The sequence below is a fragment of the Mus caroli genome, chromosome 2 (assembly GCF_900094665.2).
Source record: "Mus caroli chromosome 2, CAROLI_EIJ_v1.1, whole genome shotgun sequence".
Classification (NCBI taxonomy): Eukaryota; Metazoa; Chordata; class Mammalia; order Rodentia; family Muridae; genus Mus; species Mus caroli.
The window spans coordinates 60924820-60940633 of record NC_034571.1 but is presented as its reverse complement, the minus strand read 5'-3'; the positions used below and the strand labels follow the sequence as shown (position 1 = coordinate 60940633).

At 37.4% G+C, this 15814-nt stretch overlaps 1 protein-coding gene across 2 annotated transcripts in view; it reads left to right on the top strand.

The window, feature by feature from the left end:
* Positions 1-15814, top strand: part of LOC110308193 (sodium channel protein type 1 subunit alpha) — a 153082-nt gene that overhangs the window by 119569 nt on the left and 17699 nt on the right. For both annotated transcript variants that reach the window (XM_021180584.2, XM_021180599.1), the window contains exons 18-21: positions 1834-1954; positions 2962-3116; positions 5659-5832; positions 8523-8645. In XM_021180584.2, coding sequence (XP_021036243.1) covers positions 1834-1954; positions 2962-3116; positions 5659-5832; positions 8523-8645 — 573 coding nt within the window. The remainder of the gene's footprint in view (positions 1-1833; positions 1955-2961; positions 3117-5658; positions 5833-8522; positions 8646-15814) is intronic.

Genomic DNA, 15814 nt, shown 5'->3' with positions numbered 1-15814 from the left:
GAAGAAGAAGAAGAAGAAGAAGAAGAAGAAGAAGAAGAAGAAGAAGAAGAAGAAGAAGAAGAAGAAGAAGAAGAAGAAGAAGAAGAAGAATGCTGGATAATGATAAAATTCTGCTCACAGGGTTTTTGTAGGAAATAAGAAATAATTCTTGTAGCAATGATAAGGCCAATTAAAGCTATTAAATATGACTACTGATATGGAAAATCTCAGCCTACAACTATCACATTACAGCCAATTATAGATTCCAGTTATTTTGAGGAAAGACACAGGAATCCTCAGAATGGGCACTGTAACTCAAACACACAGACTAGCCATTTATTATAGTCTCTTCACTTATTATATGGCCAAATGCATGACTTATCCTTGGATATGTTTTTAAGTCAGAAGAAATGTTTGAATCATTCAAAGCAAATGCAGTGTAGATTTAAAATCTACCTGTTGCTGTATCCTGTGCAGAGGAGTAAATTCTCCAGATGATGAATGTGTAAACATGCTATAGTCATAATTATTTAAAAAGTTACAACTAGCTTCCAGTGAAGAATCTATGTATAATAACAGAGGTAATCTTTAAAACAGACACTCAGAATTATGACTGGTCTTTCATGTCAGTGTAGATCCTTGTGACCTTTAATTTTCTATTTAACAAGAAATTTAAAAGGAAGAGAGACAGTCAGCTGGATAGAGGCCCAGGTGTAGAAGCCATCTTCCTTTGATGGAACAAAGAAAACTCTGTTTCATGTATACAAATTAGTAGTCATAGTTTTAGCATGATGCTTAAAGTTTATTATTTAAAAATATGTGTTGACTGGGTAGTTGGTGAGATCTCTTTTAGATTAAACATAAATCCATAGTTTGAAAAACATCATATTTTATTTCAAGTATCTAACGGGGCTACGGATTTTATAGTTGCCAATGAACACCAAGTTTCTAACACATTGTTGGCGCTCAATGTTTCTTAACTTGATTAAATTGCCAAGTGTACTATTTACTTTTACAAAGATTTGAAGGTCAGCAGGATAAGTTGATATTTTCTGCTGTTTTTGCCATCTTTGACTCCTAAGGATCCAAAGAGCACCATGTGTCTGGTTACTACTGCCAAAGTCTGAGAAACGCTGTTTCTATTGAATTAACTTTATGTGGGATATTAGTGTATTGCTTGCTGAGCAGAAACTGACATTTCCATGCATTTATTGGTCTGTTTCTGCAACACTTTAGGTTCTAAAATATTTTCCAGTAATGAACCCCTTTAATTAAGAGTCTAAGGCTATTTGTTTATTGATGTATTTTTAACTTATTATAAAACATCTTTTCTCCACAAGGCATATGAAATATGAAAATATGAATACATTTATAATAAATAATTCTGATCCTCTGTTCTAACAGGAAGTGTAAGTTAAAGCATGATGTTATAATTTCCCAGAATTGAGACACTATTAAAGAAACATATGTAAATGTTTAAACACAGACTAGCTTAATGGTTTCATTGTCTTCTCAGGTAGAGATTCTCCGAGCTTCATTTCCCTTATCTCTCTCCCCATTCCTACAAGTCACGACGCTCTCCCCTTCCCCAATCCATGGGATAGGAGTTCCCTCACTCCATGTTGCTGATGGTCCATTTGTGACATCCCAGCACAGCGCAGCAATCTGCACACAGAAATCCCTGGGGTAGGAATCAACAGTTAGGTTTTCCCATTCCCTCTTCTTCTGAGTCTTCGTTTTACTCTCAATGTACATTAGCACCTTAACCTTGAGAAAAGTAATCTCTTCTTGGTATGTCATTCATTGGGGAATTAAATTAAAAGAATTTGCTTTTTATGACCATTTTATGCCCAGAAACTCAACGAAAGCAGTAGCTCCTCAGAGGGAAGCACAGTAGACATCGGGGCGCCTGCAGAGGAACAGCCTGTCATTGAACCAGAAGAAACCCTTGAGCCCGAAGCTTGCTTCACTGAAGGTAAAGATGCGGGTGACATCACTTGCAGTTCACCTATGGAGTACGGCCTTTTCAACTGTTGATCACCCAAAGTGGGTGGCTTAAATGTAATAGACCTTGTAAAGAGTGAGGCCCACAGGCTTGATTCAGTATATAAAAGCAATGTGAGGAAGAGAACACCCTTTCAGGAGCAGCACCACAGGAATACACACTTAGGAGAGAAGGTTTCTGGCCAGACATTAATTTCATTTTGAAATCCTTTTCTAGAGTAGGTCCAACCAAATGCATTAATTTCAGACAATAAAAAGTCAGATGCAGATACTAGCACCCAACCCGTGCACAGAAGTCAGGGACTCCCGTGGTTGAATTAGAGGAAACCAGGAAGATGCTGAGGAGGAGGTTGGCCCCATGGAAGACCAGCACTCTCAATTGACCTGGACTCCCAAGATGTCTCAGACACTGAGCCACCAACAGGCAGCATACACCAGCTGATGAGGCCCCCAACACATAGACAGCAGAGGACTGCCTGGTCTGGCTTCAGGGAGAGAAGATGCACCTAACCCTTGAGAGACTTGAGGTCCCAGGGAGTGGGGAGGTCTGGTGGGGTGTGGGTGGGCACATCCTCTTAGAGACTAGGGTAGGGAGATATGGGATGAGAAGCAGTAGGGGGCCAGACCAGGAGTGGGATAAATACTGGACTATAAAAATGGATTAAAGAATTTTTAAAAATTAAAATAAAAAAAGAGAGAGATGAGAAAAGAACAACCACAAAAGGCAAACTATGTGTCGTTATTTGTAATTTACAATGAGTTTTCTTTGAAGGTAACATTGTGTCAGAGAAATGGCAAAATATGAAGATGCTGTATGTTTTCATTGATTTGCCATTGCTTATAAATTACACACATGTTTAAGGTTAAAGCAAATTAGGCATAGTGCTGGTGGTGGAGGGATAAAGCTGGGCTGATGCAATGTATAATGGAGGTGGTAGAGCTATCTTCCATACTCCTATTGGAACCTTATGCTTGCAGGCTGTGTCCAGAGATTCAAGTGCTGTCAAATCAGTGTGGAAGAAGGAAGAGGGAAACAGTGGTGGAACCTACGAAGAACGTGCTTCCGAATAGTTGAGCACAACTGGTTTGAGACCTTCATTGTGTTCATGATTCTCCTGAGTAGTGGTGCCCTGGTGAGTGAACCTTAACCCAAAGTGCTTCAGTCGCAACTGGGAAAATCTCACACTCTTTAAGCCTTTGTTTCCCATTGCCTTAGTTATCAATGAGTCTTCAATAACAACACCTTTTTATCTTCCTGCCAGATAGTTAATGACTGCTGCATTTCTGGGTTTGCATTTATGTGTGCACACACATTTCTAATCATTCATCGATGTTTGCTTATCATGAAACAGATCAAAAAACGGGTCCCTTTTGCTTAGTCATTTTAAACAAAGTGAGTATTCCTCTTTGCTTAACTAAACATGACTATGAGAAGCACATAAGAGTTCATGTCAGTGCTATTATAGTGGTTATATATCCTCTGAGTTCTGATGAACTCTTTGTGGAAGCTTGGTAGGTCCTTGGGGACCTCTTCTCTGTCCCTTTTCATGTGTGTTCACTATTCTTGGGCTACTCAGGAAACATGATATTGGTAATACTAAATAGTGGGCACCATACCTAAGGATTATTTAAAGACTGGATTATGTTTACAGAAACATGTTCATTTCATCAGAATCTATTTCAATTTAGATGAAAATTGTTTACATATACACAACTATATTGACAGAATTTTAGATATAAAAATATATTTAAGCCATAAAATAAAATGTTTGGATAGATTGATAATAGAGAAACTATAGATAGATAGATAGATAGATAGATAGATAGATAGATAGATAGATGATACATAGATTTATATAAATGATAGAATATATACATAAATAAATAAGCACAAGTGTTTGCCTGATTAAAACACAATGACTTACACGTTTTAAAATCAAGTATATATTTTTCTATAAAATTGTTGATGGAATAACTGTCTTCTACATATCACTATCTACATATCTGCATATCATAGACAAAAATGTCTTTTCATCATTGAAAGGAATATATATCAGAAGTAAAGTACCAGCTGAGGTTTATATTAGAACAAGGCATAGGTGGATCTAATTGAAAAGTAATATGACATTCCTATTAAGTAATGTCACATTATACCTACCAAAAAGTAAAATTATCAGCTAGATGTGGTGGTGCACACCCTTAATTCCAGCAGGAAGAGGTAGACAGATGCTTGTGAGTTAGAGCCCCAGCCTACTCTACAAAGTGAGGATAGCCAGGGCTATTATACAGAGTAACCCTGTCTTGTAAAACAAACAACAAACAAACAAACAAACAAAAACAAAAGAAAAGAAAAGAAAAAGAAAAAGAGTAGAATTATCAACAAAAACCAAAAAAAGCAGTTAACTGCTTAGTAAAATAAAATTGGACAGTATATTGATAAATTGCTTATTGGTTTAATCTCTCTCCTATAGAAAAAAACATAATAATGAGAGGAATTTGTTTTTTTGCTGGAAGTCAAGCTACTGGTCTCACATATCTTAGACAACTGTTCTAGTCACTGAGTCACGCCCACAGCATAGAAACAAAGAAACAGGGTACAGAGCTAAACAAAGAATTGTCAACTGAGGAATATAGAATGGCTGAGAAGCACCTATAAAAATGTTCAACATCCTTAATCATAAGGGAAATGCAAATCAAAACAGCCCTGAGATTCTACCTCACACCAGTCAGAATGGCTAAGATCAAAAAGAGGAATGGATACAGAAAAAGAGGTACATTTACACAATGGAGTACTACTCAGCTATTAAAACAATGAAATTATGAAATTCTTAGGCAAACTAGAAAATATCATCCTGAGTGAGGTAACCCAATCACAAAAGAACACACATGGTCTGCACTCACTGATAAGTGGATATTAGCCCAGAAGCTCCGAATACCCAAGATACAATTCACAGACCACATGAAACTAAAGAAGGAAGATCAAAGTGTGGGTGCTTTGGTCCTTCTTAGAAAGGGGAACAAAATACTCATAAGAACAAATATGGAGACAAAGTATAGAGCAGAAACTGAAGGAAAGGCCATCCAGAGTCTGTCCCACCTGGAAATTCATCCCATATACAGTCACCAAACCCAGACACTGTTGTGAATGCCAAGAAATGTTTGCTGAAAGAAGCCTGATATAGCTGTCTCCTGAGAGGCCTGCCAAAGCCTTACAAATGCAGGGGAACGGGGGATGGGATAGGGGCTTTCCAGGAGGGGGGAACTGGGAAAGGGGATAACATTTGAGATATAAATAAAGAAAATATCTAATAAAAATACAGAGAGAGAGAGATAGAGAGAGGGAGAGAGAGAGAGAGAAACGCCATGGCTGCCATGGAATGTGACATTAAGAAATACTTCCTGGCTTAGCCAATTGACTCAGGGACTTACCATTTCACTTCAGGAAGAGTGGAGTCATGAAGACACCTCCCCCCTCTCTGGTTTTAGTAGCTATCTAAAGTATATCTTTCCCTCTGGTTTATAAGGATAAAACCCAGAGAGTAACAAAGCAATAGCAACACTGTATCCCCGTTCTTCCGTCCCAAGGAAATACCATGTGCAGATATAATCAGAAAAATCTAGCTGTAAGATTCTAGTAGTGTTTGAAAGCTAAAATGTGTAATGTTTTCTTTCTAGGCCTTTGAGGATATATATATTGATCAGCGAAAGACGATCAAAACCATGCTGGAGTATGCTGACAAAGTCTTCACTTACATTTTCATCCTGGAGATGCTCCTCAAATGGGTGGCCTATGGCTATCAAACATACTTCACCAATGCCTGGTGTTGGCTGGACTTCTTAATTGTTGATGTAGGTATCTTCCATGTCCTGCCTTTTGTTTGAGGTAGTTTGTCTTGTTTGCATCCCAATTCTAAAACAGTGAATGAGTCTCAGGCCACTGTGTTGTGATGACAAGATAGGCTCCCCAGCCCTAAACTCTCTCACCTAATAATAGCATAGAACTTAGAAGTTCTGGACTAATTTACTAACTAATTTAAAAGGGGGGAGATAAGATCTAGTAGTAAAACCAAATTTAAACAATCATATTGGTAATATATAATGCAAATGATAGAAAAAGGACTTTTGGGATAGCATTGGAAATGTAATTGAGGAAAATATGTAATAAAAATATTAAAAATTTTAAAAAAAAAGAATAAATAAAAGAGAATGAAAGACTTAAAAAAAAAGAAAAAAAGAAAAAGACATTTAAAAGGCATGGTGTCTATTCTGCCATGTTAAAAACTTGACAGACTCCAGATTGGGTCTTAATGCGCTTATTCATTGATGTTCTTCCCCAATGGTAAAGAATAGCAAGATACAAAAGGGATGGTGAGCACTACTGTAATCTTATAAATCTTTCTTATCTACTGGAAGATTTTACTGAGAGATTTTTAAGTCTATTACAAGTAAGGTTGCAGAGGGTAGGGGAAGACAAGCCTACTTTATGATGAGGAAGAAATTTTCTTTTATGTAAATGAGATTTACAGAAAGTCATTGATATACCAAATATCCTTATGGAGAATTTTAGTTATGAATACTTAAAACAAGTAACAGGGCTACTCAGTGAGGCCAAATTGGAGTGAGCAAATTGATGGAAATCTCAAAGGAATCATCAGTTTTACAGAAAAGAGAGAGGAAATTAATCAATAGGCATTAGCTCATGCTTTCATAACTCCAAGTGTGGTTAGAACTTGGTATTTTGCAAATTCTTTACTCTTGATATTCATTTATATCCTTTTAATATTTTATTTTAAACTTTTCATACAGTGTAAATTTTTCTACGGTGTATTTTGCATTATATTGCTTCCCTTCCCCCAAGTCCTCCCAGATCCTCCTGTCCTGATACCCTGGCAACTTCATTCTCTTTATAAAAAGAAAAGGAAGGAAGGAAGGAAGGAAGGAAGGAAGGAAGGAAGGAAGGAAGGAAGGAAGGAAGGAAGGAAGGAAGGGAGGGAGACAGACAGACAGACAGGAAGAAGGAAGGAAAGAAGGAAAGAAAGAGAAAGAAAGAAAGAAAGAAAGAAAGAAAGAAAGAAAGAAAGAAAGGAGAGAAAGAAAGAAAGAAAGAAAGAAAGAAAGAAAGAAAGAAAGAAAGAAAGAAAGAAAGAAAGAAAGAAGGAGAGAAAGAAAGAAAGAAAGAGAAGATAAAAGAAAGTAAAAAAGCTATAAAACACAAGCAAAAATAGACAAACAAAAAACAAACAAACAAAAAAAAACGAAAACAACCAACCACTAAACCATAACAATAACAAAATAAAAGCACACAAACAAAAAAAAAAAAAAACAAATCCGAGAACATCTGGGTAGACCAGCTACTTCTGATCTTGCAGACTGCCCTGAGTGTGGTTCATATACCCAGTGTCACTCTCTTGAGGAAAACTGACTTTTCTCTCCCAGCAGTATCAAATAGCATCTTGGTTAGGGGTAAAACATCCTGCTCACCTCTCCTCCCCCACGCTACAATTTAGTCCGGTTTAAATTTTCCACAAGTCTTGTCCGTGCTGTCACCATTGTGAGCTCATATGTCCCTCACCCTGTTGTGTCTGGAAGACACTAATTTCCTTGGAGTCATTCCCCACCTCTAGCTCTTAAACTTTTTTAAAAAAATTTTTATTAGTTTTTTTCTTTATTTACATTTCAAATGTTATCCCCTTTTTTTGTTTCCCCTCTGAAACCCCCTTATCCCCTTCTGACTCCCCATGCTCACCAACCCACCCACTCCAACTTCCTAGCCCTGGCATTTCCCTACACTGGGGCATAGAACCTTCATAGGAACAAGGGCCTCTCCTCCCATTGATGTCCCACAAGGTCATCCTCTGCTACATATGCAGCTGGAGCCATGAGTCCCACCATGTGTACTCTTTGGTTGATGGCTTAGTCCCTGGGATCTCTGGGGGTACTGGTTGGTTCATATTGTTGTTCCTCCTAGTGTGCTGCAAACCCCTTCAACTCCTTGGGTCCTTTCTCTAACTTCTCCATTAGGGACCCTGTGCTCAGTCCAATGGTTGGCTGAGAGCATCCACCTCTGTATTTGTCAGGCACTGGCAGAGCCTCTCAGGAGACAGCTATATCAGGCTCCTGTCAGCAAGCACTTGTTGACATCCCAGAGACTGCTCCACCTGGGGATCCATCTCATAAACAGCTACCAAACCCAGATATTATTGTGGATGCCAACAAGTGCTCTTAAACTCTTTAGCCTCCTCTTCCACATAGCTCTCTAAGGAGTGAGAGGAGGGGTTTCATGAAGATATCCTATTTAGTATTGAGCTTTCCAAGGACTCTCACTCAGCACTGTCTAGTTGTGGCTCCCTGTTAAGCATCACCTACTGCAAGAGGGTTAGGTGGGGCAGTGATCTATGGATAGGAGTCACTATTGCTGTGTTTATTCAGTAGAATAACAACAGAACAGCTATGAATAAAACTGTATCTGTTGTTTTAGTTGATAACTGCAAATTGGACGAAAGCAGTGTTATTGATTCGTTGTTATTTGTATTTTACAGGTTTCATTGGTCAGTTTAACAGCAAATGCCTTGGGTTACTCTGAACTCGGGGCCATCAAATCCCTAAGGACACTAAGAGCTCTGAGACCCCTAAGAGCCTTATCACGATTTGAAGGGATGAGGGTAAGAAAAAGGAAAACTCTGCAGCATTGTATATTGTCAAAGCTAGGCTGAGTTCAACTTAACTAACGAAAAACACATGCATGCAAAAGGAATGGCAACCCTTTGCAAACTTGCTACCTTACCCTTTTCTCTGTTGCATATTTACTTCTTGGTGATATGCAAGAGAAAATCGGCCTCTTTGAAAATGATTTAATATCATTTATCCGCTTTGCTAATTAAAATGACCTTATTTCATAATTGATCTTGGGAGTTTCCTTATAATTCCTAATACAAAGGGGGAGGGGCAGATACTCTCTTAAAGAACTAAGTTGAGTCATGTAGTAATTACCTAGAGATAATTTTGTTTCATATCGTTCTCCTCTATGACGGCCCATCGGTACTTAAGGAATCTTATGGAAAGTAATGTGAATCACAAATGTGTATGAATACAAAGGAAAAAAATGAAGAGTTGTTAAATGTTTTGTCTTTACAATGCCAAAATTCTCATTATTTGAATATATCCAAGGGCAGATATTAACCATTGACTGGAGTATAACTAATACTGCCTCAACCGTAGCTGAATTAATGACATTGAATAAGTAAGACAGTAATTTAATTGCTATAAATACCTACACATCTTATGACAATACAGCTGTTAAGGAAAAAGAATATGTACTTTTAATCATTGCCATACATGGCTCGTCAACCTTAACGTAAACCTCAGTTCTCAGTTACACAGAGTATTGCGTTGCTCTTTTGAGCAAAGCATTATTCCCCTCTCCATAATTCAACACACATCGGATTTTTGCATTTATTGGCTCATTGTTATGATGATTATTTCAAAGCATTATACAATCATTTATAGAAGATATGCCGTGTGAAAATTATTTTTTATGAAGATCCAAAATTTATGCTCTCTAAACCAATCAGATGAAATGTATAAGCCAAAGAGTGCTCATTGTCCTGCCACTTACACCTACAAACCAAGGCTCCAACAAACAGGCTCCTCTCTGCACCACATAGATGGCTTTCAGCCTGTGTCCCCTCATAAATAAAAACCTATTGTAAATTTTATTATACTATATTGTAAGAAACGTGCACAATTTTTAATTTCTCTAGCACATATGAAAACTTCTCTTCAGTAGATCCAAGTAAGCACAAAGGAGCTTTGATTCTCACACAAGAAATCAAAGAAATTTGTGTTAAAAATGTATCATAAATTGTCTCCCAATTATGCAAAACTTAAATGCTTTTCCAATTAAAAGAGCACTTTCATTTCAGAATAGCAATTTCAGTTGTCAAGGAAAACATTGTTTTCATATATTTTATATAAAAATATGTGAGCTAAATTTAAATTCACATTTTTCAACTTTTTATGGTTTTTTATGTTTCTTTTTCTTTTGCATTTTTTAACAATCCAGCCATTATCTCGCCTCCCTGTCCCCCTCCTATAGTTTCTCATCCCATTCCTTCTCCCCCTTGCCTCTGAGAGGATGCTCCCTCCCTCACTAGGCCTCCCCCTTCCCCAGGGCCTCAAGTTCCTCGAGGATTAGACACATCTTCCACTGAGGCCAGGCCAGGCAGTCCTCTGCTTCTGCCCAGCCTGTGTATGTTCCTGCATGGTAGCTCAGTCTTTGGAAGCTCCCTGGGGTCTGGGTTAGTTGGGACTGCTGGTCTTCCTATGGAGTTACCCTCCCCTTCAACTTCTTCAATCCTTCCCCTAATTCAACCACAGGTATCCAGACTTCAGTCAAATGGTTGAGTGTAAATATTGGCATCTGTCTCTGTCAGCTGCTGGTAGGGGCTCAGAGGACAGCCATGCTAGGCTCCTGCCTACAAGCAGCACACCACAACATCAGTAACAGTGTCAGGCCTTTAATGAATAATGCTACCTATGTAAGGTTGTTAGAATACACTTCAACTTTGATCTTTTAGAATATTATTAAATCCAGTCACTTATTTTTTATATGTAATATTTACTTTCCATAACAAATGAGTCTATTTTTTTGTGTGTGGAAATAACTTTATCAATTATTGTTAATAATGCCTTTGTCAATTATTGTTAATAATGCTTTTATCAATTATTGTTGATATGCTTCTCTTTTTAAAAACTGGAGTCATCAAAACAAAAATTCTGGGTAGATATTAAGAAGCTGACTCCTTGGTCAGCTTGGCACATAGTGAGACCACAAATACCTCAAGGCCACGGCAATTCCTCACCACCAGTTTGGCATTGTGAAGTCAAAACTAACCTTCTGTTGATTCTGGTTTTTGTATTTCTAGTATGAGAAATTTTCGACTTTGTAAGAGTATAACTGTGGATGGTGGCGAGGTTGGGCATGACGATGATTGTAAGCGGGAAATGAGCTAGAGTATCTTCAGAAACTCTCACTTTATCCTCCTTGGCAGCATAGAACCGCAATCGCTGTGTCCGAGTGTCAACCAGGCAGTCATTTTGTTTTGGGTTTTCCGTCACTCTTTCAAAGCATGTGCTTCTATGCAACACTACTGAACACAGCATGCTGCATAGTGCTTGAGAAGGAGTTAGAAAGTAACAAACGAGTTATCATCACGTTGCCCTTTGTGTTTTGCATGTCTTATGCACACTTTTGGCTGACGGCTTTTGAACATTTATTGTATTTCAAATTTCCAGTCCAAATTTTTTTTTTCAACTTGTGAAATTGAACAGAATGAACCGATGTCGTGAATACCTAGGGTCAAATAAAACTTGTATTTAAATTCGTAATTTTAATTTCCCAAGCTGGGAAAATCGTAAAAACCTTTTCCAAAGAACTCAGGTGTTAGTTGCTAGGGAAACAGACAGTGAGCATCATATACAAAAAGTAACACCAAATGTTCTGTCATATCAGCTTTCTAACTAATAATAAACTATATATTTCTATTTTATATAGGATAATCTTGCTCCAACTTGGATGGGGTGGAGCGGTGGTTCCTCCCCTCAGCCCTTTATTATGGGTACTGTATTACCCCTTTTGCTACCTTTAATCCTTGCACTGTGACTTATGTGTAGTGGGATTGAGGGAGGGAATGGGAAGGGTACAATTGCACCACAGTAGGGACAATACAGGATTTATTTCCAAATCCACTACTTTTAATGAGCTTAAACTTCTTTTGGGGGAAAAAAAGTTATCTCTGGCTTACCATCTGTGGATTATAACCCCAGAAGTATATATCTTTATTATGCTTCACTGAATATGATTTAGCTATTTATACTTCATTGTCCATTTATGGGAAAATTATTCAATTGGTGAGGGTGGGGGACCCTGGTGTAGGATGCTGATGAAAACGTTTTAATTTGTCAAGCTCATGGTAGTGACAGAGCATATAGTCCTTATTTTTTCAACACACTGCTCTGGTCCCTCAATGGGCCAGTCACATTCCATCAGTTGATTGTTGATGTGTGCGAGCAGTGGCTAAAGGTACAACAGGCCAGGTATCTCAGGGTTGCCAATGGTTATGATCATTCTCCTCTTTATTGCATAAAATGTGTTATTTGCAGAAAGTAGCAAGGCAAGATCCCTGTGAAACAAGGGAATAAAAAAAAAAAAGATGTGCTTTAAGTTATAAAACCAAAACATGTGAAAAGTCAACTTCATTGAAGTATAAAGAATAGAATATGCATGAAATACAAAGAAATCATGAGCACTAAGAAATTGGTGTATAAGCCAACTCCTTGTAAGCTACCCCAATTAACTTCCCAGAATCTTAGAAGGCATCACAGTGAACCCCAAAATAAAAAAACAAACTGACACTTCTGCTTCCTCTTAAAATGTAGGAGTCTTAGATAAGAAAGATAATTTTTATTGTTTGGAAGAAAAAAAATTTGCTTGGGTAATTGAGGCATTTATCTATCAAAAATATTTATCTTAATAAAATTTCACAACACTGATTTAGTTGTTGGCTTTTCTTAAACCTTTTTACATTTCATATTAAGAACTCATGATTTTTACTTTCCATTTTTTAAATTCTTATTCACATGTGTTTTTTTCTATTTCTTAGAAAAGCTATAGAATCCATGGTTTCCAGTGACTTAAAAAACTAATCTAAATGTCTTCACTTAGATGATACTTTCAAATGCACTGAAATTTCTAATATCAACTAGAATATTTGCCTGGTCCTAATTTTTCATTGATTTAATAAAAAGTATGAACCCTAAAGAAGAAATAGACTTGAAGAACTGGTTGTGCAACAATACAGAAATTCTGCTGGGAGATGTCTTTTTAAAACATTGTTAGAAGAGACAACCTCTACAATCCACCCATTAAGCATACTTCTCTCTTAGACATCTCCTTCTATGTACCTTATAACCTCAATGTGTTCTTTCCAATTGACTTAGACCAACACTTCCCGGTGCATCCCACATGGGAGCCAATTACTGACTCTCCCTAGAGACTGCAAAGAATTAATATTGTAGAACCAAGGGATGGTTGGGCTCTTGGGAGAGGCAATCCGTTTGTGATCTTTTACTCTGGATGTTAATGAAATCACAACTTTAAGTGGATTTTTCAGTGGCAAATCCTCTGATCCTATGTCAAATGTTCTCTAAGACAAACATCCTTGTAAAATAAATGTCTCACTGGGCCAAATCTATGGCAAATTTGTACGTTTTCCTGAACTGCATTCCTATATAATATTTGCCATCCCAAATTAATTCACTAATGGGCATTACTTTTAATTCAAAACCAGTCCCTTCTTCAAAGGAAATCTCTCCCATTTATTACATTATGCAAACTGCTTTCTTATGCAGTGGTTAAATCCTTAGCCAGGCAAGCATGAGGACTGGAATTTGGATCTCCAGAACCCTCAGAAATGTCAGATGGGCATAGTAGCTTACATGTAATTCCAAAACTAGAAAGATGAAACTGAATTTACAGAGCAAGCTGGCTAGCCAGACTAGCCCTGTCCTCAAGCTCTGAATTCAGTTGGTGCAATAAATAAGAAAAAATTTCCCCCCACCCCTACATCTCTTTCCTCTACATCTAAACATGTATTTCCCATACAGCTCTATGCTTCCACATATATGCTCACATATGTGCATGTACACTTGCACACATATGTACACTTGACATATACACATTGAAACATCATAATCTAACAATTGGAATATAAGAAAATATTTAACTTTCACACAGAGCAGTCAGAGAAAACCATAAGAGGTTGAAAGTCTTGAAAAAAAACTTGCAGGATAAACAGAAAAGCATATGAGATGCCAATTGTGGTCTACTTTCTGAACCTAACTTGTTTTACCTTCATTAGTCTAATTTTCCAAATGAACCCTAAGCACCAAATTGTCCTTATTGCTCTTTCCAGTACTAAATTATAATTCCTCAATTCGAAGGCAAAAACTCTCATCTTTGTTAAGGATGTGTAGAGTTAGACTCAATAAACGACATGTATATTTGAGCTAAAGCCTGGAGAAGGGAGATTATTTCAAGGGCAAGTACTTGGCAGGGAGTTTCAAAGAAAGAAGGGTCTCAATTCTCAGACTAACACCTGAGCATGGAGTGACTTTCACAGAGGAGGGTGAAGTGTATGTAACCACTTAAGGGAGCTGAAAAGGGAACTAGATCAGGCTTGTGAGAAGCCTTCAGCAGCCAAGTCTAACACCTGAGCATAATCCCCAGAACTGACCCCACATGGTGGAAAGGAGAGGAATCATTCCTGCAAATTTTCCTGTGACCTCCACCCAAGTGCTATAGAAAATGCACGCATGCCCACATGCACACACAAATAAACATAGTTGCCAACTGTTTTGAGGAAAATAACCTCACAAACTGTCCAGTGATGTAAATGCCAAATAAAGAGAAATGTTTTCTAATGGCTAGAGAACCATTAAGAAATTTTTAAAAATGGGACGTGGGGTAGATAAATTTAGTATCCATACTGAAAGAAGGCAGGCAAATAAAATCTGATAAGAATGTAATTCTTTAGTAACTGAGGACAGAGCGAAGATGGAGAACAGGGCCAATGGCCAAGGTGGAAAGGTTTGAAGGAAGCAGCATGAGACCTACAGACTTGTACCAAAATGTTCAATGTCATGAGTGTTAAAAGTGAAAAGCTTGCATGTTGTATGGATTTCATATCCTCGGCAGACATAGCACCTCACTGTGAGTGGGAGATGAAGTATTCAGAAATGAGAAACAACTACTCAATTTCAGTGTTCATATCTCAAATCCAATAAACAAATTTAGGGGTACAATTTTAAAAAATACATAAATATGTTTTTAAATCTCTTCTTAATAATTTAAAAATAAATTGATGATAACTTTTAAAAAGTAATATATACAGGAAAGCCTGTGTGCTAATTTTTTAGGGAGGCCATAAAGGGAGATAGTTGTTCATTAATTTCTACACATCAACCTATCTTCGGTTTCTGCCTTGATAGCATACTCTGAATTATCTTCTTCATGTTCATCCCTCATCTTTATTGTTACTGGTTTCATTTCCCTTGGCCACATAGACCACTATTTTGTATTCCCCAATGGATATTGTTCCTTACAGAGTTCAGCCAGGGCTCAGAAGTACAAAGAATTGGCTCTTATACTTCTGTCAGGCAAAAACTTCTAAAATTATACTATAATCAAAATCAAAGAGATGATATTCATAATTAAACTAACAAAAGTGGCAGGTGTCTCCCCACCCCCCCCACCCCCATGAGTAGAATTAATCTGACGTCCATGTTCAAGTCTGAAACACACTTGCCAATTAAGAGCACATTAGGGCCAGCCTTTATCTCTCTCTTAGTTACTAATGTGCAGTTCAATGGTGAGCTATAGAGAAGGAAGCCAAGACTACCATATGTCAAATATAAAAAAAAAATCCCATTTTAAATTTGTAGTCCTGAATTAAGGACAAGAGGGAGGGAAATATCTTTGTCATTAGAAAATGGAGAAAATAATTTAGCACAGGACTTTACTCAATCACATCAGAGTTGATAAGTACGTATGACATCCCTCTTTTTCCTGTTTTCCTGAGAAAATGATCTCTCTAGTGTTTCATTTAAGATAAGTTTATTGAATTAAACTCAGTAAATGAAACAACTGACATGACTGGAGCTTGAAATAAACGATGTGATGATCTACTGAAATACATGACGCTAAATTGTCTTGCTTATTATGCAAAAACTACTATTAGTTATAGCAATGCATGGATAATTAAGGCCAAAAATA